Genomic DNA, 25,620 nt, shown 5'->3' on the forward strand with positions numbered 1-25,620 from the left:
TTTCCATATTAGTTGTTTTTCTTATGAAATATTCCTTATTTTCTGATTTTTATTTTTTTCACTCTGTTCCCTTCCCACCCATGGTCCTGGTCCCTTGATGTTTCATTGTGACATTTGTTTCTATTTGACCAATTCTAATTTTCAAGATATCATTCTCTTGGATTAGGGTTTATAACTCTTTTTTCAACTCTTAAGTGACTTTTCATGTATTCTTTTCTTAATTCTTGCTTCTTTCCCTACTTTTTCATTTACTCTTCTCATCTGGTTTTTAGAATCATTATCTAGTCTTTTTTTTTAATTTCTGTTTTAACTGTTCTATAAAAATTTTTTTTACAGGCTGCATTTTTCTTTGAGGCTCTTTGCCCATAGATGTTTTGTAGCAATTCTCTTCTTCTTGAGCTTCCCTTTGACACAATATAGTTATACCTTCTACAATTGATGGAAGAGGGTAAGGGCTTAAAGGATTCAAGGCCTTCATGATCTGGAAAATCTGCTTAAATTTTTTTGGCTTTATGTACGTCAGTGTTAAGTAAAAACACTTTGCCTTCTGTAAAACTCCCCCCAAATTCCAATTTATATAGTAATTTCTTATTCCTACTTAAAGTTTATTGAAACTATGATGGGGAAAGTTGCAATATGGAATGAATATATGTAAGTATTTATGTTAAGATTCATTGTTATTTGCTCATTCTTCCAGCCTAATTCTTCACTTTAGATTTTATGTTTGTGCTGAACTCTGTCTACTTATGGTGGGGATAGCTAACTTGTTTCTACTGTCTTGTTGCGTTCACAACTCAGACGCAATTCGTGTGTGGGGGTAGCTGAGGGAGTAAGCTTTCAGTGTTCCCAAAGTCATATCATTTCTGATGAAATGTTCTCACTGTCCTTCTGGCATGAGTTCTGCACTTTCCTGATCCATATTTAGGTCTGTTAGCTTATCCCTATTAGTCACTTTCAGTAGATAACTCCTGGAATCCTCTATGGTTACACTACTGAGGGTTGAGAGCTTCAGAGTGACTGATAGCCCTGGGACTTTTGCCTTGATTACCCCACTGCAAAATTCCACAGTGGACTAGGTCACACTGCTTTGTTGTTACAGTTGGAGCCTCACAGGTTCTGTGGGCTTCCTCCATGTACAACAAGGGTCTCACCATGTGCCACCTCCTCTCCTCACTAGAACTGAGCTATGAATTACAGATGGCATGTGTTCTCACACTCTCTGCTGGCATGTGGACACCCTGGCATCTTTCTGTTCTCATCCTGCTTTTGGTGCCCAGGCTCTGCCTTCTCTCAATGCCTGCATGTTAGAGTCTTCTGGTCACCTTTCTTCATATCCTTTAGCCATTCTGGGCTGGAAAAATGACTCCTGTGCTATTTTCTTTGAATCTTCTGATCAGTTTTTAGTCTAATTTATCTTTTAGATCTTTGTGGAAAAGATTTAATGGAGTACTAGGTTGCTCTGTTGTCTTGACTCCACTCTTTTCTTGTAGTCCTATTAAACTCAGCATTATACTTACTCTTAAACTCTTTTTCTTCTTAACTTTTTCATTATTGTTGAAATCATTACTATCTTCACAGACACCTATATTTATAACCTTGGTATTACCACTTAATCTTTACTCATAATCTTTTACCTCATATTCAATCAGTAGCCATCTTACCATTTCTACTTTCCTAGCTTCTCTCCTATTTGTCTTCTTGTTTCTGCCCTCATTTCTTCTTGTCTTGTTTCTGCCCTCATTTCTTCTTGTCTTGACTATTGCAAAAATCTTCTCCTTGTTCCCTTCTTTCACACAGCTTAGTGGTTTTCCTAAATCATTTTTCTTACTTTATCACTCTCTACTCTGTAAATTTTCCTTTGTAAAAAATATATAGAGAAAATCAAATATAAATGCCTCTGTCATCTAAAGCTCTTCTCAGCCTGCAGGACTCTTTTCATCTCTACTCTTACATTTGACTTCTCTCTACATATAGTAACTAGTTGCTGGTCCCTAACACCCTAATTCACCATCTCCTATTTTCATACATTTGCACTGACTGTCCTTATGCCTGGAGTGTTCTCCCTAGACTTTCCACTGCCTTAACTTTTTCTGTTTACTTTCACATTCAGCTCAAAAGCTGCTATTGTGCTTATGCTCTGTCGTGTGTGTGTGTGTGTGTGTGTGTGTGTGTGTGTGTGTGTGTGTGTGTGTGTGTGTGTAATATATATATTTTGATATATCTATATGTCCTATTTCAGCCTTACTTTTATGTGAACTTTGTTTGTTAGGCCAAAGAAGCTTTTTTGGGGGGAGAAAGGGGATTATCAGATTGACTGAATGAATTTTGGGACTACTGTAGCTTTAGAAAACCAGTCAGTTAATTGTAAAAAGATTGTTTTGATGGGGATAACATGCACATTGAATAAATTTTATACTCTTGAGTACTTTTTATCACCTTGCTGAAAAAATTTTAATTTATAAATGAAGTATATTCTTTCATTTGCCATTTTGAACTTAGTTATTTTGAGAGGAAAGTGGCCAGAAAGCCATTCTCAGCTTTTTTTGAATAAAATTCAATCTTTTTAAGGTTGCAAATGAAAGGCAGGATATCACAGTATCTAGATGGTTGATGTTCAAGTCTTAACTTGTAACAGACACTCTCTCTGTGACTATACACATAGGCAGGTTAGATAACTACATAGTGCTTCAAGTTACTCTAAGAAATATATGCATGTGCATATACACGTATGTATATGCATGTATATGTATACATACTCACATCTTTGTGTGGTATTTATTCTGCTGAACATTTTCTTTATTATGTTTGTTATAGACTTGAATTACTTTATTAATTTTAGAGCTGGAAGGTACATTTTTAAGGGGTCATAGTTTTGATGCCTAGTTCAATGATTTAATTTATGTTTCCAGTTTATCAAGTGGAAATTTATTTCTGTTTCTTATCAACCAAAAAGGTCTTTAAAAAACTTTTTTCATGTTCAGATTTGTGATTTTATTAATTATAGTGAGTTCCTTGTGAGAAAATTGTTAGGTCAGCAATTTTACTATAATTAAGGTCTTGAAAAGTTTCTTGACACTGTGTTGTTCATGGATATGTATTTGTCAAAAGTGGTTATATATATTATGCCATCAGCAGCAGGAGATAAAGCTGATAATAGTGATGATAGATCTTATTTCCAAAATATGTAGAGAATTGATTCAAATTTATAAGAAATCAAGCCATTCTCCGGTTGATAAATGGTCAAAGGATATGAACAGACAATTTTCAAATGATGAAATTGAAACTATTCCTACCCATATAAAAAGATGTTCCAAATCATTATTGATCAGAGAAATGTAAATTAAGACAACTCTGAGATACCACTACACACCTGTCAGATTGGCTAAGATGACAGGAAAAGATAATGACGAATGTTGGAGGGGATGTGGGAAAACTGGGACACTGATGCATTGTTGGTGGAGTTGTGAAAGAATCCAACCATTCTGGAGAGCAATTTGGAATTATGTCCAAAAAGTTATCAAACTGTGCATACCCTTTGATCCAGCATTGCTGCTATTGGGCTTATATCCCAAAGAAATACTAAAGAAGGTAAAGGGACCTGTTTGTGCAAAAATATTTATGACAGCCCTTTTTGTAGTGGCTAGAAAGTGGAAAATGAACGGATGTCCATCAATTGGAGAATGGTTGGGTAAATTGTGGTATATGAATGTTATGGAATATTATTGTTCTGTAAGAAACGATCAGCAAGATGATTTCAGAGAGGCCTGGAGAGACTTAAATGAACTGATGCTAAGTGAAATGAGTATTACCAGGAGAGCATTATATATTTCAACAACAATACTGTATGAGGATCAGTTCTGATGAAAGTGGCTCTCTTCAACAATGAGAGGATCCAAATTAATTCCAATTGATCAGTAATGAACAGAACCAGCTACACCCAGTGAAAGAACACTGGGAAATGCATGTGAATCACAACATAGCATTTATACTCTTTCTGTTATTGTTTGCTTGCATTTTTGTTTTTCTTCCCAGGTTATTTTTGCCTTCTTTCTATAAACACAATTTTTCTTGTGTAGCAAGACAACTGTATAAATAATGTATACATATATTGTATTTAACATATACTTTAATATATTTAACATGTATGGGATTACCTGCCATCTAGGGGAGAAAGAAGGAGGGGGAAAGTTAAAACAAGTTTTTGCAAGGGTCAATGTTGAAAAATTACCCATGCATATGTTTTGTCAATAAAAAGTTGTAATAATTTTTTTTTTTTTTTTTTTTTTTTTTTTTTTAAAGAAAGTAGGGAAGAATTACAGGGGGAAAAATAATAGTAATGAAATTTGGGGAAAAACAATGTTTCATTTCTAGTTTTTGTAAAAAACTTAATACAAGAGATGTTTAAAAAAATGAAAAATTTTTAATTCATTAATTTCATTTCAGACTCTGCCTTCATGTCCCATTGATCGAAAACCTTTTCAGGCAGTATGTAAATTCAGTGCATTGGAAGGTTGTGTAAAGGTAGGTCTGAGAATACCTGGGCATGGGGGGGAAGGACGGTTATGTGTAAATAAATAAATATAAATATATATATATATGTATATATATTTTAAACAGAATATTCATAATAGTAGCCTAGCATTTATATAGTCCTTGCAAATTGCTTTGTTCTTATTTTATCCTCATAGGTAGATGCTATTATTACTCCTATTTTATAAATGAAAAAACTTGTTTGAGGCAGATACAAGTTTAGTTTCTGAGGCTTCATTCAATTTAAAGATTTCCTGATTCCAGATCCAGCACTATATCTGCTCCTCCATCTAGTTTTTTCATAAGGAGATTAATTTTCTTTTAAGTTTGAATATACTTAATTAACATTTTGTGACTTTAGGAAACTTTAGCAAGAATGAGTGCAGTGGAAGCAAGCTAGAAGAGACTATTTTCCTTTTTTCCCCTGCTGTTGAAAGGATGGCTAGAACAGAGTAACTTGGCATGTAACTTCACAGAAACAGTTATAAATATTTTTTTTTTGAGTTCTAGGCTATTCACAAAAGCTATAATGTTAATTGTAATCACATTTCATGAAATGCTTTATAACATTAAGGGTCTATAATATTTAAGGTATTTTGGTAGCAGGCAGTGGCTAAGATAGAAAGTTTAAGTAAAGTACACTTTAATTAGTCAGTAAACATTTCAGTATGTACTGTGTACCAGGTACTGTGCTGCTTTTCTCTTGGGTTATACTATAAGATTGAAATGACTATAATATGCAGTAAGTATAAGAAATAATCATAATAATCAGTACTTACATATTATACCACTATGTTTTAGACACTTTTAAATTACAGTATTAAAATTAGTATCAATTTGTCAACAAGTGAACATTTTTGGACCAGTACCTGGATAGTAATCGAATATTTTAGCAAATACTTGTTTTTTGCCTTCAAATCAACCATTGCTTCTCTCTCCCTTAAGAAACAGGATTGGTCCTTTTCATTTCTAAATATTATATTCTTGTGCATATATAAACAGGTAAGCATTCCTGTGTATACACACATATAATAAAATTTTGGTTAAGATTTTAAAACATCAGAGCTCATATGGATTCAGTGAAATTAGAGCACATTAGACATAATTGGAAGAAGAGGTATTGCTTTGTTTTATATGACCTGACCAGGGGACAGGGGCCTGATTTATGACTTTTTCATTGCTCATTAAATACATGACTCTTGTCAATTCTAATTAATTACAAGGGTTGACTTAACTTCTTGGGAATGCATTTGAAGCTCTTTGTTTCTACTGTCTCCTGATACATTCAATAATAAGGGTATTTGCAATTATAGGTTGTGAAACATGTGCTCAATTATAACATGATTAAAGTAACTTCAGTCTTATATATTGACTTCTGAAGATAGCCTTTTGACCTGATTTTGAACTGCCTTTAAGTTGAAGATGTACTTGAAGGAAAATGTGTCCTCTCAATCAAAGAGAAATGCCTAAATTCAAATAGCATATCTTATAGAAACAATCCCTTAGTCTAAAGAATCAGCTTAGCCAATTAAAGTTTACACTTCAAACAATTTAAGTTGCTCACATTTAAATCTATCAATTGTCCTATTTTCATCATAATCTCTATACCACTAATACCACATTAGTTCCCAAGTTGGCTCAGTGGAACTCTATTGGGTGGGGGGGGGGGGGGGGGGGAGAAAACAACAAAAAAAGTGCTGGGATTTTCCCCTGAAAAAAAAAGATTACAAAAAGTGAGTTATTCTTTCCATTATTCCACGTTACCCCAGGAATTATTACTGGCTAGCAATAAGTCTGAAAATCCTGTTGTGTAAATATGTACAAATCTGGTTTATCAAATCCATGTTCTGTCCCTAAATTTAGTGTGTCTATCTCAGGGCATCATTCACTCCTTTCTTGACATTTAAAATGTATTTGAATAGATGACTATCCTTTGAAAATACCTCTTTTTTACCTACTGGTTTGCTGACTTCTTCAGGAGCATCTAGCTCCTCACCTGCTTTATAGGAACCTCTGATGTTTTTCAAATGCCCTGACTGTTGTCTTCTTGAACAGAAAGTTATCCGTTAGAAGAGTGGCTTTCAACTTAGTCAGATTCAGCTTGTTACACTTACTTCCTTTTACCACAGTTTATTTATGCTGGGTATTTAAATAGTTTAAATTGTTTTTCAAATACTTTAGTAATGACTTACTTGTCTTCCAAAACACTTGCTCAAATAGCTTAGCTGAAGCTTTGAGTGTTAATTCCTTATTATTAGCATTGTTGTTAATACAACAAATATAATGGCCTTTTTAGGTTTCAAATTGGGTTAGTGACTAACCCTGAGATCAATAACTATTCTTCAGGTCAAAATCACACAACTAATGTTTGCTTTTATATTTGTTCCTCTCTCAGTATACAACCTAGAGTTTGCAATTATTCCTTTTTCTGAACCACCACCTGAAGAGGCAGGTCTCTTTCCTCACTAGATTACTAAGTGGATAATAAGCAACAGAACAGCCAAATGGCATATGTTCATGCTCCCTTTATTCAAGGTCAGGACCCTCAATGTCATATCTGGGGTCATCTTCTGCATGGCCACAGGTGTGCCCTTTTTAGTCCTAGCACCAAATGGCATGCTCCTGGCTAGTTTTTATGCCTCCTCCCCAGATCCCTCCTCCCTATTCTTTTTTTTCCTCTTCCCCCCTTTACTAATTTTAAATTTAAATACAAAAGGAGGGGGAAAAAAGACATTTCCATGTACATAGTGGAAAATGAGAGGAATCAGTATAAAGCAATAAATTTCCATTTCAAGAAAGCTTATGAAATAATTACTACACATTATTTTCAAAGCTGCCCAGTTTTTCTCTACATCCTTCTAAGGTTTTCTTTCGTTCTCTGCTGTGCATTCTTATTTTATTTTATTTTTCTCTCTTCCCCCCATCCCATAGAAAATTACAATTAAATACAAATATTTATCTATTTACATATCTGTAAAGATATACATAAATATATAGATATATAAAATAGACATACAGACCAAATATTTGATGAAAATAAATCATAAAGAAATTTATTTTAAAATAGTTCTTTGATGTGTTTCTGTAGATTTTGCCATTTATTAAAGACAAAATCAAATATACATAATAATGAGATAGATGTGCTTCTTACTTTTACATGAAGAATTAAATCTTGGCAAAAATATTTGACACCTTTTACTGTAGCCACATTTTTTGCAAACCCCACATTCAGTTACATAGTTCCATATGGGATTGTGACCCACAGATTAAGAAGCTTTGATTTAGAGCACTTTTTCATATGCTTGTAGATAGTATTTAATTTTTTCATCTGAAAACTGGCCATTTATCAATTGGAGAATAACCTGTATTTTTATAAATTTGACTCATTTTTCTTAAGTTAAGAAATGAGGTGATTTTCAGAGTCACTTTCAGTAAAGACTATTTCCCAGCTTTTTACCTTGTTTCTCTAATCTTGGTTACATTAGTTTTGTTGTGCAAAAGGTTTAATAAAATCAAAATTATGTATTTTACATTTCATAATACTCTATATATCTTGATTGGTCATAAAGCTGTAACTTGCTTAACTTCTCCTTTAAGAATTTGGATGTATTCACTTGTTGTTTATTTGGATGTGTTCACTTGTTGAATGTATGTTGTTTAGTATTGATTTTAAACTTCATTATCTACAGTATCTTTTTTTTTAATATTTAAAATATATTTTAATTTAGATTGTATATTTAAAATATACAATAAATTTGGAAAATAAAACATTAGGAAGAGAGCATACTGTCATCAATATGACTTGGAGGAAGCCATTAGAGAGACCTATGTCAATATCCAAAATTTAAAAAAAAAAAAAAATCAAAGAACTAGAAGGATGCTGAGTGTGCCCCCATTTAAAAAAAAAAAAACTCAGTGACAATTTCTGAAAATTTGGTCTAAAATACCGTTTGCATTAGATAATAGTGGTTGAGGGAAAAGTTTGAAAGTATCTGGAGTTTGAGAATCAATTAAGCTTGACTCAATAAAGGTCTAATCAAAAGTCCATCTTCAAAAGCATACTGACTTTCATATAATTAAAACTGTCATGCTTCCATTTTAAGCCTGAAAATGTATAATGGTTTTAAAAATATAAAACACAATAGTACCTTTTATTAAGATGTAGTTTCTTTCCTTTTCTAATTAGATCTATTTTTGCTTTTGCTTTGTAGAGATCAAGATTATTGTCCCTGCTTTCTCCCCCACCCCCACCCCCTAGCTGAATGGCTTCTGTTCTATCCCCTGTTATTCTTTATGTGCCTCTCTGCTTCAAGCATATTTCAGTCACACTGAGACATGTTGAAGATCTCAAGTTAAAAAGGCCAAGGTCTCCCCCTGCATCTGGGGCCATCTCCAGTGGTTCTGATCCATATCTTGCCACTGGACGCAGATGGCTCTGGAGGAAAAAGGGAGGGCTGACTTTGCACAGTCCTCCCTCACTTAAATCCAGTTCATTTGCCTGTCTTGGTTTCACCTTCCTTGATGTCATGGTCCTCTTTGATCCCAAAAGTCTCCCTGGTTTTTGGCTAGATTTCTTTCTTAATCCTCATACCATAAACTCAGATTACTCTGGCTCTCACTGATTGATAAACAATAGGCTCCAGGCTGCTCTCAGTTTCATTTTTTGGATTGACTCAGAGTGAGTGTAATAGCAATTGTTTCTATTTTGTCCAAAAACCCTGAGAGTCCTTTCTCAGACTATAGTTTTGGATTTTTGTGATTAGATAGAAGAGGTCATTCTCTGCCTCATTTCTTTACCTAGCCTTAATACCTGATTGGGCCTTCCCTCAGACAGACTGAGACATGTTAAAGATCTTAGCTTAAAAAGCCAAAGTCTCTTACTGTGTCCAGAGCTACCTCTAGTGGTCCTGATCTATATTTTGCCATTGGATCCACTTGACTGGAGGAGTGAACTTGATGACTTTGCATAGCCCATCCTCACTTAAATCCAGCTTACTTGCATGTCTTGGGATCATCTCTCTGATGACATGGTTCTTTTTGAGAACAAAGGATAAATAACAAGTATTAGTGATACAATTTTTAAGAATTACAAGTCTCAATTCTCAGATGATGAAATTGAAATTATATCCACTCATATGAAAGAGTGTTCCAAATCACTACTGATCAGAGAAATGCAAATTAAGACAACTCTGAGATACCACTACACACCTGTCAGATTGGCTAAGATGACAGGAACAAATAATGATGAATGTTGGAGGGGATGTGGGAAAACTGGGACACTGATACATTGTTGGTGGAGTTGTGGATGAATCCAGCCATTCTGGAGAGCAATTTGGAACTATGCCCAAAAAGTTGTCAAACTGTGCATGCCCTTTGACCCAGCATTGCTGTTATTGGGATTATATCCCAAAGAAATACTAAAGAGCGGAAAGGGACCTGTATGTGCCAAAATGTTTGTGGCAGCTCTTTTTGTAGTGGCTAGAAACTGGAAGATGAATGGATGTCCATCAATTGGAGAATGGTTGGGTAAATTATGGTATATGAAGGTTATGGAATATTATTGCTCTGTAAGAAATGACCAACAGGAGGAATACAGAGAGGCCTGGAGAGACTTACATGAACTGTTGCTGAGTGAAATGAGCAGAACCAGAAGATCACTATACACTTCAACAACAATACTGTATGAGGATGTATTCTGATGGAAGTGGATATCTTCAACATAAAGAAGATCCAACTCACTTCCAGTTGATCAATAATGGACAGAAATAACTATACCCAGAGAAGGAACACTGGGAAGTGAATGTAAAGTGTTAGCACTACTGTCTATCTACTCAGGTTACTTATACCTTTGGAATCTAATACTTAATGTGCAACAAGAAAATGGTATTTACACACATATATTGTATCTAGGTTATATTGTAACACATGTAAAATTTATGGGATTGCCTGTCATCAAGGGGAGGGAGTAGAGGGAGGGAGGGGATAATTTAGAAAAATGAATACAAGGGATAATATTATTAAAAAAAATTATTCATGCATATATACTGTGAAAATATATATATATATAAATAAATTTAAAAAAAAAAAAAAAAGAATTACAACTCTCATCTTCCCCATGTAGGTGCGTAAACAGTTTGGTTCTTTTGAATCTCTTAATGTCTACTTTTTCCTTTTTACCTGTTTATGCTTCACTTGGGTCTTGATGTTGGAGGTCAAATTTTTGGTTTACTTTCATCATCTTATGAAAACCTAAAATCCTTGTGTTTCTTTGAATGACCTTTTTTCCGCTTGATATATATATATATATATATATGCTTAATTTTGCTGAGTAAGTTATTCTTGGTTTGCCTTCTGTAATATCATGTTGTATTCCCTCCGATCTTTTAATGTTGAAGCTGTCAAGTCTTGTGTGATAATTTTGATTATGATTCCCTGAATTTTTAATTTTTTTCTCTCTGGGCACTAAGTGTTTTTTCCTTGACTTTGTATTTCTTAAATTTTAATTTAAGGTTCCTTAGAGTTTTTATTTGGGAATCTCTTTCCTGAGGTTATTGATGGATTCTTTGAATGCTTTCTGAGTCAAGGACATCAGGATAGTTTTTCTTGATAATTTCTTGAAAAATGCTGCCCAGGTACTCTTTTTGATTATTGCTTTCAAATATTCCAATAATTCTGATAATTGTCTCTCCTGAATCTATTTTCCATATCAGTTTTTCTTCCTGCAAGGAGTGGCTTTTTAAACTTCATTCTTTGATCAAAGTAAATGAACAGACACTTTTCAGATCAAGAAATTGAAACCATGTTCAGTCATATAAAAAGGTGCTCTAAATCAGTACTGATCAGAGAAATGTAATTTAAGATAACTCCGAGTTACCTTTACACACCTTGCAGATTGGCTAAAATGACAGGAAAAGATAATGATGAATGTTGGAGGGAATGTGGGAATATTGGGACACTAATGGATTGTTGGTGGAGTTGTGAAATGATCTAACCATTCTGAAGAGCAATTTGGAACTATGGCCAAATGGCTATCAAATTGTGTATAACCTTTGATCCAGCAGTGTCTCTGATGTGTTTATATCCCAAAGAGATCATAAAGGAGGGAAAGGGACCCACATGTGCAAAAATATTTGTTGTTGTTTTTTAATAGTTTTTATTAACCAGATATATGCATGGGTAATTTCACAACATTGACAATTGCCAAACCTTTTGTTCTAATTTTTCTCCTCCTTCCCCCCCTCCTCCTCCCAGATGGCAGGTTGACCAATACATGTTCAATATGTTAAAGTATAAATTAAATATAATATATGTATACATGTCTAAACACTTGTTTTGCTGCCCAAAAAGAATCGCACTTTGAAATAGTGTACAATTAGCCTATGAGGGAAATTAGTTTGGTAGGAATTTTACATTCTGTTAAATCACATAATATTGGGGAGAATTGTCGTGGTGTGAACAATTAGTTAAAGATTTTTCTAAGTATTTAAAGCCAAATATTTTCTGTTTTTAGATGGGTAACTCATTTCCAAAAGCATCTTTCATATCGGGGCAGCATGTGAATCCTCTAAAATCTATTTCCATTTCCCAATTGTTGATAACAAGTCATACCATTAAGTCAGTATTTGGGTATTTCAATGAGAATGCTAGTTTTCATATATTTCGGTATTTTGGAATAGACAAACTTAAGCACTTTATTTTTATCATGTTAAATTCTAATGCTATAAATTTGATTTTCTTCATAGGTTCGAGTAGAAAGACAATTAAAAGAAACAGATGATAAGAAAAATGAAAGCTCCTTTAAGAAGCAGGACTCCTGTTCTGTATATATTAAAAGCTGTATGAGGTCAGTGATAAACTGCAAAAATAGAAACCTAGTTAGAATGTTTCTACAAGTAAGTGTGTTTAGAAAAGGTTGGTTTAGGCATTATCCAGCTTTTAAAAAAATGTTTTTAACCACTTAATATTTTAAAGAAATATTACCTGTAACCTTAACAGGTAGGTAGAAATATCCTCATTGTCTTTGACAACAAAAGGTAATTATAACCAAAGGTAAAATCAGCTGAGGATATTCCACAGGATATTTATGGCAAAATTTACAGATTTTCTTTTATTTATTTATTTATTTATTTATTTATTTATTTATTTATTTATTTATTTATTTATTTATTTTTTTCATGATAATGGACTACTTAGAAGTGGGAATGGACTTTCTACTTAGTCTGATCAGTCCTGAATTTTACTTTCAAAGTTCTTTTTTTATATTAGGTACCACAATGTGAGCTAATCTATTCCATGTACTCCTTTTGGTATATAGTTTTCTTCATATGACCCATGAATGTAATTACTTTTTTCGTGTGTTCAAATTGAAATGATATTGCACTTCTCAGTAGTCTCAACAATATGATATTTTTAATCCATAAAATGGCACATAGTATAATGGTTGTTAACTGTTATATTGGTGGTAATAGGCCAACATAGTGATTAAATTAAGTTGAAATATGTTATTTAAGTATAAAGATGTTCTTTCATCAGAGAGATTTAAAAATATAATTGCTACATTTTTAATGATTATAAGTTGATTACACAGAATTTTTCCAACATGACTACCCTGCAATAGAAATTTGATATTGTTAATATGAAAAAAATAAACTGTTACTTTTTCATAGTTTTCATTTCTTGCTATTCACAGAAAAAAAGCAGATGTAATAAGAAATCTATTAAGTGCAAAGTTGTATAAAGATTTGAAGAAAAAGCATAGTAAGTAATTTTTTGGTGTTATATTCCGGTTTTATCATTCCTACAGTGTTTTTCCTAATTCAGATCCATATTCATTTTAATGCTATGGTTCCTTATGTAGTCTCATAAATAATTTCATTTTAACATTTCCTGGCTCTCATATTGCTGACTCATGAATGTTGTCAAAACTTCATTTTCACCTTAATGTAATCATTTTTTTTTCATATCATTCCCTTGTTAAAAACTTTCAGTGACTCCCCACAAATTCCTTAGTTATATGGTCAAGACTCTTAAGCATTTAAATTTCTTTACTATCTTTTTCATTATCTTTGACATCCATTTTAGAAAGCCTTTTTTCTTCCCCTCAATAGAGAGCCAATTCTTCAAGCTCATTCTTCTCTGAAGAATTTCTTTTGCTCAAACCCTTAAAGGAATTACTCTTTGCACTACTTATTTATAAAGACATTAGCATTTCTTGTTTGTTTTTTCATTTGTATACCTAGCTTTCTCAACTATATTATAATGTCCTTAAGGGGGCAATGTCTTTATCAGCTACTTGTATGTATTAGGTACTCAGAAAATGATTGTGAATTACTTATAATCATAAAACAAAGTAAAGCTAACTGGGCCATACAAATTTTAAACTTGAAACCAATTTGTTTAGTGAAGCCCATGAAAACTATATGGGCTCTTATTCTAACTCCCTCTTACACTGACAAGTCAGTTTTCCAGTGGCAGATATCTCCCCCTCAGGATTTTATTAGAGGTACTTTCACAATTAGAATCTATTGATAAGATAACCATTTGTTAGCAAGGATTATTTGTCATTATTATTATCTGTTATTATCTGTCATCAAATGAGTCAGTGGTTTGCCTCCATATGCCAAAGCCCTAAGCAAGAGGATAATTCCCCTTATGTAGGTTTTGGGGAGTACAGAACACATCAAACTAGATGATGTCACAGGGTTAAGAACAGCATGATTTATTACAAAGCTGAAACACAGGGTAACATGATTGGTTGGAAGTTTGGTAATGGGGTTTAGCAGTGATTCCCTCCCTTCCCTCTCTTCATGAAACTAAGAAGTGCTCATTGTTTGAAGTCCAAGTGCAGGATAGCAGGAAATTAGACATCTTTGAAGGATAATTTGGCGGAGTAAAGATATCAGGCCCAACTCCCTTTCTTTTACATACATTCTCCAAAGTCAGTTACATTCCTTGAGGTAAGAAGGCTGTATTTTTAAACTTAACCTATTACAGGTAAGCTAAAACCTAAACTAAGGTCAGAGACGAAGAACTATGACTTATGCAGTCACAGGACAAAATTAATTAATTGTTACTAGGATCAATAAGAACATGATGCAGGATCAATTTAAAATTTCTTAATATCTCCCCCTGAAAGGTTGTTGGTGTCTTCTTAGTAATATTGACTTCCTATTCTGTTTTGTTCCTTGATATCATTCAGCACTGGTTATCTCCCTATTATCAGTTTATCAATTAATATCTCCAGAATATTACTTAACCAATTAGTATCATTTAGTTTTATAAAAATATTTATTATAAAAGTATATAAAAAACCAAACTGTGAAATTTCCCCATTGAATTGGGGCAAACTCTCTCTTATTAGCATATTATTTTTTGGAGAGAGTGGGCTGAAACTTAAAATTTTAAGGTGATTATTCTTACCATCAAGTTTATTTCTGAATGTGATACAGCTGACTGGCAAAACGAACTATTTCTCAGAATTATCCCATCTTAGGAGGTAGGGTTTTTTTTGAGATTCCACTTGGTCCTGTTCAATGGAAAAGAAGAATAAAGAGGAAACAGCTCTATTTTAGACACAGGCTTGCTTGGAAGACCATGTACTTCTGTGTCAGCCCTTAGCTTTTTGGAGCTCAAAATAGTGTTTGCATCTAGTGGCCAATAGAAAAGAAAGAGATATTTGGCCTATTTACTTCCTTTGAATATCCACTCATTTCTGACTACTAATTAGTATTTCTGCTATCATATGGTAATATGAAGTGGGGGGCAGGTACCATTCCACTATTTTGTAGGTAGGGCCCCTCCAAATATTAACATGGGTTACTGCCAAGCAAAGGAGACTATATGCTTGAGGATTTGATCCTCCCCGGCCACTGTTATGTTAGTATACAGATCTTATAAGTTAGAGACAATTTAACATCCAAATGAAGATGCTAGTAATTTCTGTCTGCCTTAATTTTCTTGATTTATTGTCATCTGTAGTCTTCAAAATTTAAGGTATCATTTGCTTTTTCAATGCTTTTGTTATGAAGATATTTTTGGTCTTAAGATGATTCTTAATTTAAATGTTTTTTTCATATTAAATTCTCTTCTGAAATCATTAGAAAATAACTTTTGTGTTAATTCTCCCTAGCAGTGTTTACTCATAGCTTAGTACACAGATAATCTATAGTTGTTTTGCATTAACAAAGATATATTTGGAAAATAACTTATTAAACTGGTCTCTTTTTACACTGGACTTATGTAGAATATCCTGTTTATCAAAATAGAACATTAAGAATATAGACAAGTAAAAATCTTTTTATTTTTTATTGATAGCTCTTTAAAATACTCTAAATTTTACTCTATACTTATCCCTCTCTTCAGTCCTAAAGAACTAGAATTTTAAGCATTTTAAGCTTTAATATTTATATTACACCTGATATAATTATGTGTTTTGGTAATAATTGCTGCATTAGTAGATCCAAGAGTTCCCATATAAGTTACTTGTAATTGCTTCCCTAGATAGATAGAATAATGGATCTAAAATTCTAGGAAAAGGTGTAGCTTAAAAATGAAAAATATACAACTTGAAAGTAAAAAGTAGGTAGAGAAAGATCAGTAAAAGGAAAGATGGCTAGCTTCCTGATAGGTTTTGGCTATTTTGGCTATTTCACCCTTTTTATTAATTCAATTTTCTTTTTGCTTGATTCTTATATAAGTAGACACACACATAGAGTATTTTCCAGAATCCACCAGATCATAATTTTCTGTGCCACAGCAATATTCCAGCCTTATAGTATTTAGTTATTTTACATAATAGAAAATAATATTGATTTATATGACATACGGTAGTTTCTCTTTCTTTTTTGATTAAATCTAGTTTAGCTTTAACTTTGTCTGAGATCTTACTACTACTGCTGCTGCTTTTTTTACATAACAAATTCTATTCCTAAACTTTATTGTGTGTATCTTTCATTTTTTTACAACATTTTTCGGGAGTTCAAATTTTTAATGTAACTGTTTTCATTTCATGGGTGAGTTCATCCAATTCACATTCTAAGCTATAATTATTTGTTGCTTATTTTCTTCACTAGCCTTCTCATTCTATCCCTTCTCATTGTTCTGCTTTGTTTCCATCCCCTCACCCTTTTCCTATTCCTACAGGATCTATTACTACCTGTTACTTTGTGCTCTTGTTACTTAACCTACCCCCTCTAAGAATCCCTCTCTCTATCCCAAATTCTAAAGTGTAATTACTTGTATATTTTCTTCCTTCCTATTTTTCCTCTCTATCCTTCTTACCCTATTCCCTTTGGCCTACTCCCTCCAGTAATTTTTCCCTTATCTTCTTTCCCTATTCTATCCCCTTCCCCTCTTATTTCTTTTTGATTTTAGAAGACTTTTATACTCTTCTAGATATAGATATAGATATGTTCCCTCTTTAACCTTTTCCCAACTAGAGTAAAGTTTCAGCACTATCTGCCCTTCTACCTACTAGTTTTTGTATCTATCTACCTTTTTTTTTTTCTTTGTTGACTCATTTGTATGAGATGAATACTCTCTTTTATCTCTCCCTAAACAGTTTTTATATTTTTTTAAGAAGTATCTCAATCATACTCAAATCAATCCAAAGCTTTCTTTCAAACTACCTAAATAAAAATGACATTCATAAAAGAACTGATAAGGTTTTTATATGAGGAAAAATTATTTAGCTCCTTATAATTGATCCTTAATATTTTCTTTATATTTCTCCTGGATGTTTTATGTTGAATTTTCCCTTAAGTTCTGCTATTTTTGTCAGAAATATCTGAAAAGCTAATTACTATTTTTTTCCATTCAGGACTATATACTTTGTTTGGCAAGTTACCCTTAATTATAACTCCAAATCTTTTGTTCTATGAAACATAATGGTCCTTCAGTGTAGTAGCTATTAGGTCTTATGTAATCCTTTTCTTTCTTTTCCTTTTTTTCCCCCCTGAGGCAGTTGGGGTTAATTGACTTGCCCAGGGTCACACAGCTAGGAAGTGCTAAGTGTCTGAGGTCAAATTTGAACTCAAGTTCTCCTGACTTCAGGGCTGGTGCTCTATCCACTGCACCACCTACCTGTCCCATATGTAATCCTTATTATAGCTACATGATATTTAAATTGTTTTTCCCCCCTTGTTGCTAACAGTATTTTCTCCTTAACCTGGGAGCTTTGAAACTTGGTCATGTTATTATAAATTGTCCTTCTGGATCTCTTTCAGATGGTCACAGATTTTTTTTCCCCTCTTCATTGTCTTCTTGTTCTAACTTCAGAGCGATATTCCTTGATAATTCCTAATAATGTTATATCTATCCTTTTTTTTAATCATAATTTTCAGGCATAATAATAATTTATATTATTTCTTCTCAATATGTTTCCCAGATCAGTTGTTTTTCTGTTTTGTTTTTTTTATTCTTTTGATTTTGTTTTGTTATTTCTCTGTCTTAAAACATCATTAATTTCCCTTTGCCCAATTCTAGTTTCCAAGGAATTGTTTTTTTCCTTAAGTTTTTGGTTCTCTTATTTCAAGTTAGTTGACTTCCTTTTGGTAATTTTCTTGGATTGCTCTTCCCCCCGATTTTTCCTCAATCTCTTTTATTTGGTTTTTAAAGTCCTTTTAAAATTCTTCTAAGAAATATTTTTGGTCTTGGGACCATTTGATGTTTCTCATTGAAAAAGGAGTGATTTTTTTTTTTTGCTTTATTATTTTCTTCTGAATATGAACCCTGATCTTCTCTATCTGTCCCCATAGTTGCTACTTTGTCCTTTGTTCTTGTTGTAAAAAATATATATTTTTAGCAACTATTAGTATGATAAAGTTCTAGTCCCAAGCAGTGGGGAATAATTCTCCAAACCATAGGTCTTTCTTATTACTTTCTGAGTCTATTCTGGGGCTCACCCTTGGTTGTCCTCTTCACTCCTAAGCCATAGATAGAGCCTCCAGTCATACTGTCCTACCTGTGATCTTACTCCTTGTAGTCCCTCTGCTGTCTACCAACAGCTGTCTTCTCTCCCTGGAACTGAAACCAGGGACTGTGCTCTCCTGCAAGTGCCCACCAGCCAGCAGTGTCGTCCCCACTCTTCTGCTACTGCATTCTCTCTGGGACATGTCTGGTCAGCACATCTGTGCTTGTTGTCCCTTGACCTTGGAACATCCTTCAGTCTTTTCCCACTCTGGTGTCAGATCCCCACACTGTGAGATGAAAGTCTGTAAGTCCCAGGCTGCCTCGGACTGTTATCTGTTGATTCAGCAGAATAGGCCTGTAGGTTTGCCCTTCACTCTGACTGAATCTCTGTTCTTAGAGGTCTGGTCTTTCCTAGGGTCCTCTTAGGGTTTGTTGTCTGAGGAGAACCATTGCTTTAGCCTGGCCTTTGTTTATTTCAGTTGCTCTGCATTCCCTGAAGCAATGTTGTGGAAGGACACTTGAAAAGTTTTCTGCTCTACTTTGCCATCTTTCCAGAATCTTCTACTCGGCCCCTCATTTAGATCTAAAAAATTTGTTTAAAAATTTTCCCCATCCCTCTTAAGTGTCTAAGAGTTATGGTTCATAGTTGGTATGAAAGAATTCAGAGGAATTCTCTTATAATCACAAAAGACTTTATTAGTGTAAAAGGGAAGCAGATCAAACTTTGAGTTTGGTAATAAGTAAAAGTTGGAGAGCTTTTATACTGAAATGTAAGCCTTTTATTAGCTGGCTGAACAGTCTAGAAGGTTATAAAATACAAAAAAAAAAAAAAAGAAAAAATTAGATAAGGAAGGAGTCAGAATCTCATCAAATGAAGAGACAGAATGGGATTTTTGTAAGGTTCTGTCAACAAATAGGATTTTAGCAAGGTCCTGTCAACAGATATTGCCCCATATTCCTTAACTAGATATGCAGTTTTCAGTAGACCCTGGACTCTGACCCCATCGTCTTCCCCATCTGTCTTTTGGTGAGAGGAAACTTGGTACAAAGGCTGGAAGTTTCTGTTTTTCAAGGGAACTGTGGCTATTTCAAACTGCAAAAGGATGTAGAGTTGAGTCTATCTTATTTATAGGGTCCTTCTCAAAAGGGTTATAAGCTCAAAGACACAGAAACCAGTTGAAGTAGCATTCTTCAGGGCCCAATGTTGATAATCATTTGAAAGCAAATTGAACGGAATCTAGAGGGAAAAAAATCTAGCCAGGGGGGTGGGGGGGTTTGAAAATCTCAGTTTGATAAGTTTTAGATTTGAGGTACTCAAATGAAATTAGGGTTTTTGGTGGTCAGGGAGTTAAATGAGGTCTAGTGGCAGGTTCGGGGATCAGGGAGTCAAATGGAGCTCCCCTGCACCCCCTGTGGATTCGGCACAAGGGTAGAGAGTTTTGGGGACTCCCTTCTGGTAGCACAAGAGGCCTCCTATAAAGGAATTTACAGACCTGAAAACCAAGATTTATAAAAGAGGTTTTTGGATTGGAAGTAGGGTTAAAGTCTAGTTCAGGAAATAGGTGAGGGTAAAGAGAAGATAACACTGGAAACAGTATTCCAGTGGGCAGAGATCCTTTGGCATGCCATGCATAGGGCTGGCATGTTTGCAACCTCTGAAAAGATAGGCTTTTAATTTGGCTCTTTTTATAATGAGAGATTTAGCTAAAGGGGGCCTGTGGGTGAAGTCCCAAGTTGGCTCAGATGCCATAGGGGCTAGGACAAGCCTGGATCTCCTATTGGAATTAAAAGGGGTGCTTTTGACCAGGATTTATGAATCAAAGGTGCAGGCTTAATGCATCAGCCTGGAGGGTCTGGGAATCAGAAAGGAATAAATCAATCTGAAAGGAATAGTTTCTTAAAAGGACCACAACCCACTTCAACTTGAGTGGCCAGAATTTAATTTGCCCAAGTGTTGAAGAGCAGTTACACATTGGGTAGAGAGGATGGTTCATTGAAATCTCCCTTTGGAGTTATTTCTCTTGGTAGGGCTTTTGGAAATATTAAAGTTTTGAAAGGAAAGACTTATCTTACAGAAAGAAGAGTGTCCTGCAGGTGCATAGATGGTGCCTCAAGTCAGGATTTCTTCTAATCTCACCAAAGAAATATACTTCATAGGCAAGAATCCACAAGAACTCATCTTTGGGATATGTGGTTAAAGGAATAGGAGAAAAAATTGGTTTAAGAAGTATGAGAAAGCAGTTTATTTGGAGAGAATATGATCGAATTTTTTTATCTTCTTTGAAGATTGATGATACCAGGCAGAGTGGAGATAATAATTAATTTTAAGTGTCTCAGCCATAGTTTGGTTTTTTTGTGGGGTGAAGAGTGGGCCCTTGTCATTCTACAAAGAACTGGACAAGCCAAAATAAGATAGTTTCTTTTTTTTTTTTTTTTTTTCCTGAGGCTGGGGTTAAGACTTGCCCAGGGTCACACAGCTAGGAAGTGTTAAGTGTCTGAGACCAGATTTGAACTCAGGTCCTCCTGAATTCAGGGCTGGTACTCTATCCACTGCGCCACCTAGCTGCCCCTAGATAGTTTCTTTTAATAGAAATTTGCTACCTATAAGGAAAAGCTTTCATCCAATTGATAAAGGTATCAGCAAAAATCAGCAATAATTTGAAACCCCTGCATGTGTAAAGTCTATCTGCATTTGAATAGATTTTAAAGAGGAAGGGGGTGCTATTAATCCCCTCAGCATTTATTTGGGCATAAATTGGACAGACCTGACAAAGTTGTTTATTGGTTTGTCTTAGCTTGTGACTAGTGAAAATTGGTTTTACAAGGGACTTCATACTTTGGTAAAGACCTAAGAAAAGTTTCCACCAGCTTCTGGAATTAAAAACTGCCCCAAGGGCAGGGGGAAAGAGTATGTCCCCTCACTTTTGCAAAGGATGGAATGTAAGTGGGGACCAGGGGAAAAAGGAAGTTAATGTAATAGATTGGCCAGTAGCCAGTTTCTTATTGCTTGGTCTATGCATATCAATAAGTTATTTGTAAGAACATGTTTGTAACCAAAGAACAAGTACAAACATGTCGTTCTCACATTAGGAACAAAATTGACTTTTTCATTGATGTAACATAAAATATTCCATATTATATCCCTTTCTCCAAATCACACTAAAAACATTTCAGATTTAGTTTCAATAATCAATAGAATAACAGCTGATCCTACAAACAATTGTATTAATGGCAATTGTTCTTATGTTACTTTGAAACATTTAAAGACCTACAGACCATACATATCATACATATACAGGCAGATGAGTAGGGTTCAGGTCAAAAACAGCAAGATCTTATATACTTGCACATTTCTCATGGCTTTTATACTGACCACTTGCTCTAATTATAGAAATTAGGTATAAGAGGAAAAAGCAGGAACATGATTATAATGGTATTTTTATCGCTGTTTGACTTCAGGTAAGAGTTAAAGTTGACAACCAAGTAGCAGTAACAGTTTTATTCAGATTAAAAAACAATTGGGTGGGAAACTGAGCCAGAAGGATCCCACCTTAAATTTAAGCCAAGATTTTCCTTTCAGCCTTTGCCCAGATATAAGCTTTTTTCTTTAGGGCTGCTGATCTTGTTCACAAAGTGATTTTAAGAAACTTGGCAAGCTTACAAATTAAGGAGGAGTCTACAGGGACCTCAAAGAAGGAGCTGAGCTTGCTGCTCCTGGCTGCTCACCCCTGCTGTCCTCGTGGCCTATATTCCTTGACACTTCCTCCATTCTATGAAGAGGGGAAGGGAGCTGTATACTCTTAGATCCCAAGATGAATTGCTCTAAAATGCAAATCCAAACCAGATAAAATTTTTACCTTATCCTCTCCTTTCTATATGCAGTAATTAGGAGTTTTAAGCTATATAATTAAAGCATATGAAAAACATCTTTAATACCAGTTATATTGTTTTGAATGTTTTCTAAGGAATTAAATATTTTCATCTTTGCTTGTGGTTAACAAAGTTCTAAGAGTGCTAAACTAAATTATTTGGAGTTTAGCACGCTTAGAATTTTGTTAACCACAAATATAACTGGTATTAAAGATGTTTTTCATATGCTTTAATTATTCAATTTATACTTTTAATGCGGGTTACTAGGTGACAAAGCAAATCTCAGTTCTATGTCTCAGAAGGAAACCATTACTTATCAATTAGTATTTATTAAGTCTCATAGAGGCAATCGGTGGCATTTTCTTTTCCCAAGCTATTACAGCTCTGGGCATTTTTTGAGAGCAGCTTGGGCTTCCCCTTCTTGTTCCATCAAATGAATTTTCTTTTTGAGTTAGGGAAGAAACAGGAAAATCATTATAATTCAGATAGAACATATAATCCTGCTCATTCCCTATTAAATATTATTGAAGCTCTTTACCATGTCTAAGAAGGATTCCCTTATATATACTTTATGTAGATTTGAAAGTAGGCAAATGGGTTGGCACCTATCACACAATCCTAGAATTTGAGAGTTGGAAACTTCTTAAGCAGCCATCTGTTTCAACATATACATCAGTACATAATCACTTTTTTTTTTTTTTTTTGGGTGTCTACAGTTTTTAAGTGACTTATCCAGAATCACACATCCAATATTAAATGTCTGAGGTCAGAATTGAAATTAAACTCGGGTTCTCCTGACTCCAGTTCCAGAGTTCTTTCCATTATGCCACCTCACTGCCCCTACTGCAGCAACATACTTTCCCCCTCCCAGTGTAATACTTTGATAAGTTGTTGTCTTACCTCTTTCTAAATACTTCCAAGGAGAAGGAATCCACCACTTTAAAGTCCATTCCTTTGGATGGCCTTAATTTGATTTTTTTTTTAATGTCCATCAAGCCTGTCTTCCAATGTGTCTTTCTTTCAGTTCTGTGCCTTTGCCCCCTATATTGATGGTGACAGAAAAACTTAAAAACTAAACAGGTTTTAGAACACCTATGAATTTTAACTTGACTGTTCTTGATGGCGTATTATCTTGGTTTGATACTTAAATGGCCAACTGGTATTTAATTGTGCTTTCTCCCAAGGGATAATTCTATACATAAGGAGCTAAAAGGCTAACTTAAAGGGCTTAAAAAATTGCTAATTTTGCTCACCAAAAAGCATTTTTGGAAAGGCCTCTTTAGAAGACCTTTAGACTGACCTTGAGAAAATCAGCTAGTATATTTATGCCATTGACTTCTAGAAGCATGGAGGAAACATTTCTGAAAAGGGTTTTAACCCAAGTTGTAAATTAAATATAGCATAGTGATATTCATAATAAACCTTGGGTCTTTTTCCAGCTTTTATTGAATAGAAAAATATTTGTTTTTATCCAAAACAGAATATTAAAAATTAAAATATTATTATACTAAATAAATAACATTACAATAATATATCATTAGACCAAGAAGTAAATACTTTGTCCATGAGACATAGAATTGTTATTGAATAAATGCTTATCAAAGAAATAAAACTTAAATGAAAAATCAGGATACCTTTTAGAGGAGTACCAATATAATATTAATTTGATAAGTAATGGTCATTATCCAACCATAGGAGAGCTAAACCAGATACAGGCACGTGCAATTGATTTTTTAAAATTTAATTTTTCTTGACAGTCATTCAAAAAATGAATATTTACTGTTAAGAACAGTCATGTAAAGCTGTGAATCTCAGCTTGTTTTTTACCCACACCCCTTCAAATTTTATATGGTAGTTACAACAGTTTGTCTCTGTCCCTTTCTGAACTTCCCTCTGTTTCCTGTGGTGTTTTTTTAAATTAGTTGATGCCTTTTCTTTTTATCTTTTATGTATATATATTACATATATATATATATGTATATATATATATTTTTTTTTTTTTTTTAATTCCCCCAATTCTCTTCTTTCTCCTCCAAAAAACAAGGCTTCCCTCACATAAAACAAATCCATACATTGGAAAATGTATGATTTTGTGCTTTGAGTCAATCACCACATCTTCTGATGTCATGATTGTTTTTAGTATTGATTATGGTACTTAAATCTTTCATAGCTTTTTTCCTTTTCTAATGTATTAGCCATTGTTTAAATTGGTTCTGCTCATTTCATTCTGTATCATTTCATATTAGTTCACTTGGAAGTCCTCTACTGTCTTTTTCATAATTTCTCATCCTGACAGTGATAATCCATTATTTTTTTGTATTATAACATAATTAATCGAGCCATTTCTCAGTTTGTAGGCATTCATTTGTTTCCACTTCTTTGCTGCAATAAAAAGAATTACTATATATTTTTGTATGTGAAGATCCTTTAACTATTTTCCTTTTAAATGCACAAAATAAGATTACAAAAGTACAAACTGCCAAAATATTTTTTAAAAAATTTCTGACTCTCCAGTTTAAGAATTCCTGTGTTCAAAAGCTAATTTCTACTAAGTTTTCAACTGTCTCAGTAATTTTTTTGAATAAAGAATTTTTGAAGCTCAGTAGTTTGTCTTGGCTTATCAAAATATTGGTGTGACGACTGCATTAGCACCCTAGATACCTTAGAATCAGCAGGAGTCAGGATAAGCAAAAATCTTTATTCTTGGTCTTTAGCAGTAGAAGTGAAGGGGAAGGAAGCAGAATCTCTAGGCCCTCACCTCTTTGTTTCCCACCCAGAGTGAGTCTGGCTAGTCTTACTCCATTCCTAGTCCCTCCCATAATTCTCTGTATACACCAAACGATTGGGCTAGCACAGAATAGTGGGAAGGGCCATTTTCTACGCCTATTCTTATAGAGTATTTTCCATTCAGTAATTAGCCTCAAGTGTTCCATTGTCCAAGAGTTTCTAATCCTTTACATATTGGGTCTTGTATACTTAATGAATTCCACTAAGTGTTTTTAATTTTATTTTTAAAAATTTACCAACTTTTTCTAATGGTGACTATTTGTTAATGTAATTCCCACTTCTTGATTTTCCTTGAGTCTTAATTTACTACATAAATTTTAAATGTATAATCTAATCTTTTGGAGATTTGATAGATCACAGATATTAAATACTAGTTGTTTTAGTAGTTTTATCAGTACCACTTGAAAACCTTATTTAAAACCGAAGGGCAAGACAAAATAACCAATCAAAATCCAGGAACTCAGCTATTTAATGTTTCTGTAAATGTTTGTATATGGTACATCTGTGAAGAATGGGTAATAGAAA

General features: G+C 33.9%; 1 protein-coding gene across 3 annotated transcripts in view; it reads left to right on the top strand.

Annotated features, from left to right (window-relative positions):
- SCAF11 (SR-related CTD associated factor 11) overlaps nucleotides 1-25,620 on the top strand; it is a 94,731-nt gene that overhangs the window by 51,414 nt on the left and 17,697 nt on the right. For all 3 annotated transcript variants that reach the window (XM_074269453.1, XM_074269455.1, XM_074269454.1), the window contains 3 exons: nucleotides 4,444-4,521; nucleotides 12,273-12,373; nucleotides 13,220-13,287. In XM_074269453.1, the coding sequence (XP_074125554.1) occupies nucleotides 4,444-4,521; nucleotides 12,273-12,373; nucleotides 13,220-13,287 (247 nt within the window). The remainder of the gene's footprint in view (nucleotides 1-4,443; nucleotides 4,522-12,272; nucleotides 12,374-13,219; nucleotides 13,288-25,620) is intronic.

This window comes from Sminthopsis crassicaudata, chromosome 5, assembly GCF_048593235.1.
Source record: "Sminthopsis crassicaudata isolate SCR6 chromosome 5, ASM4859323v1, whole genome shotgun sequence".
Lineage (NCBI taxonomy): Eukaryota > Metazoa > Chordata > Mammalia > Dasyuromorphia > Dasyuridae > Sminthopsis > Sminthopsis crassicaudata.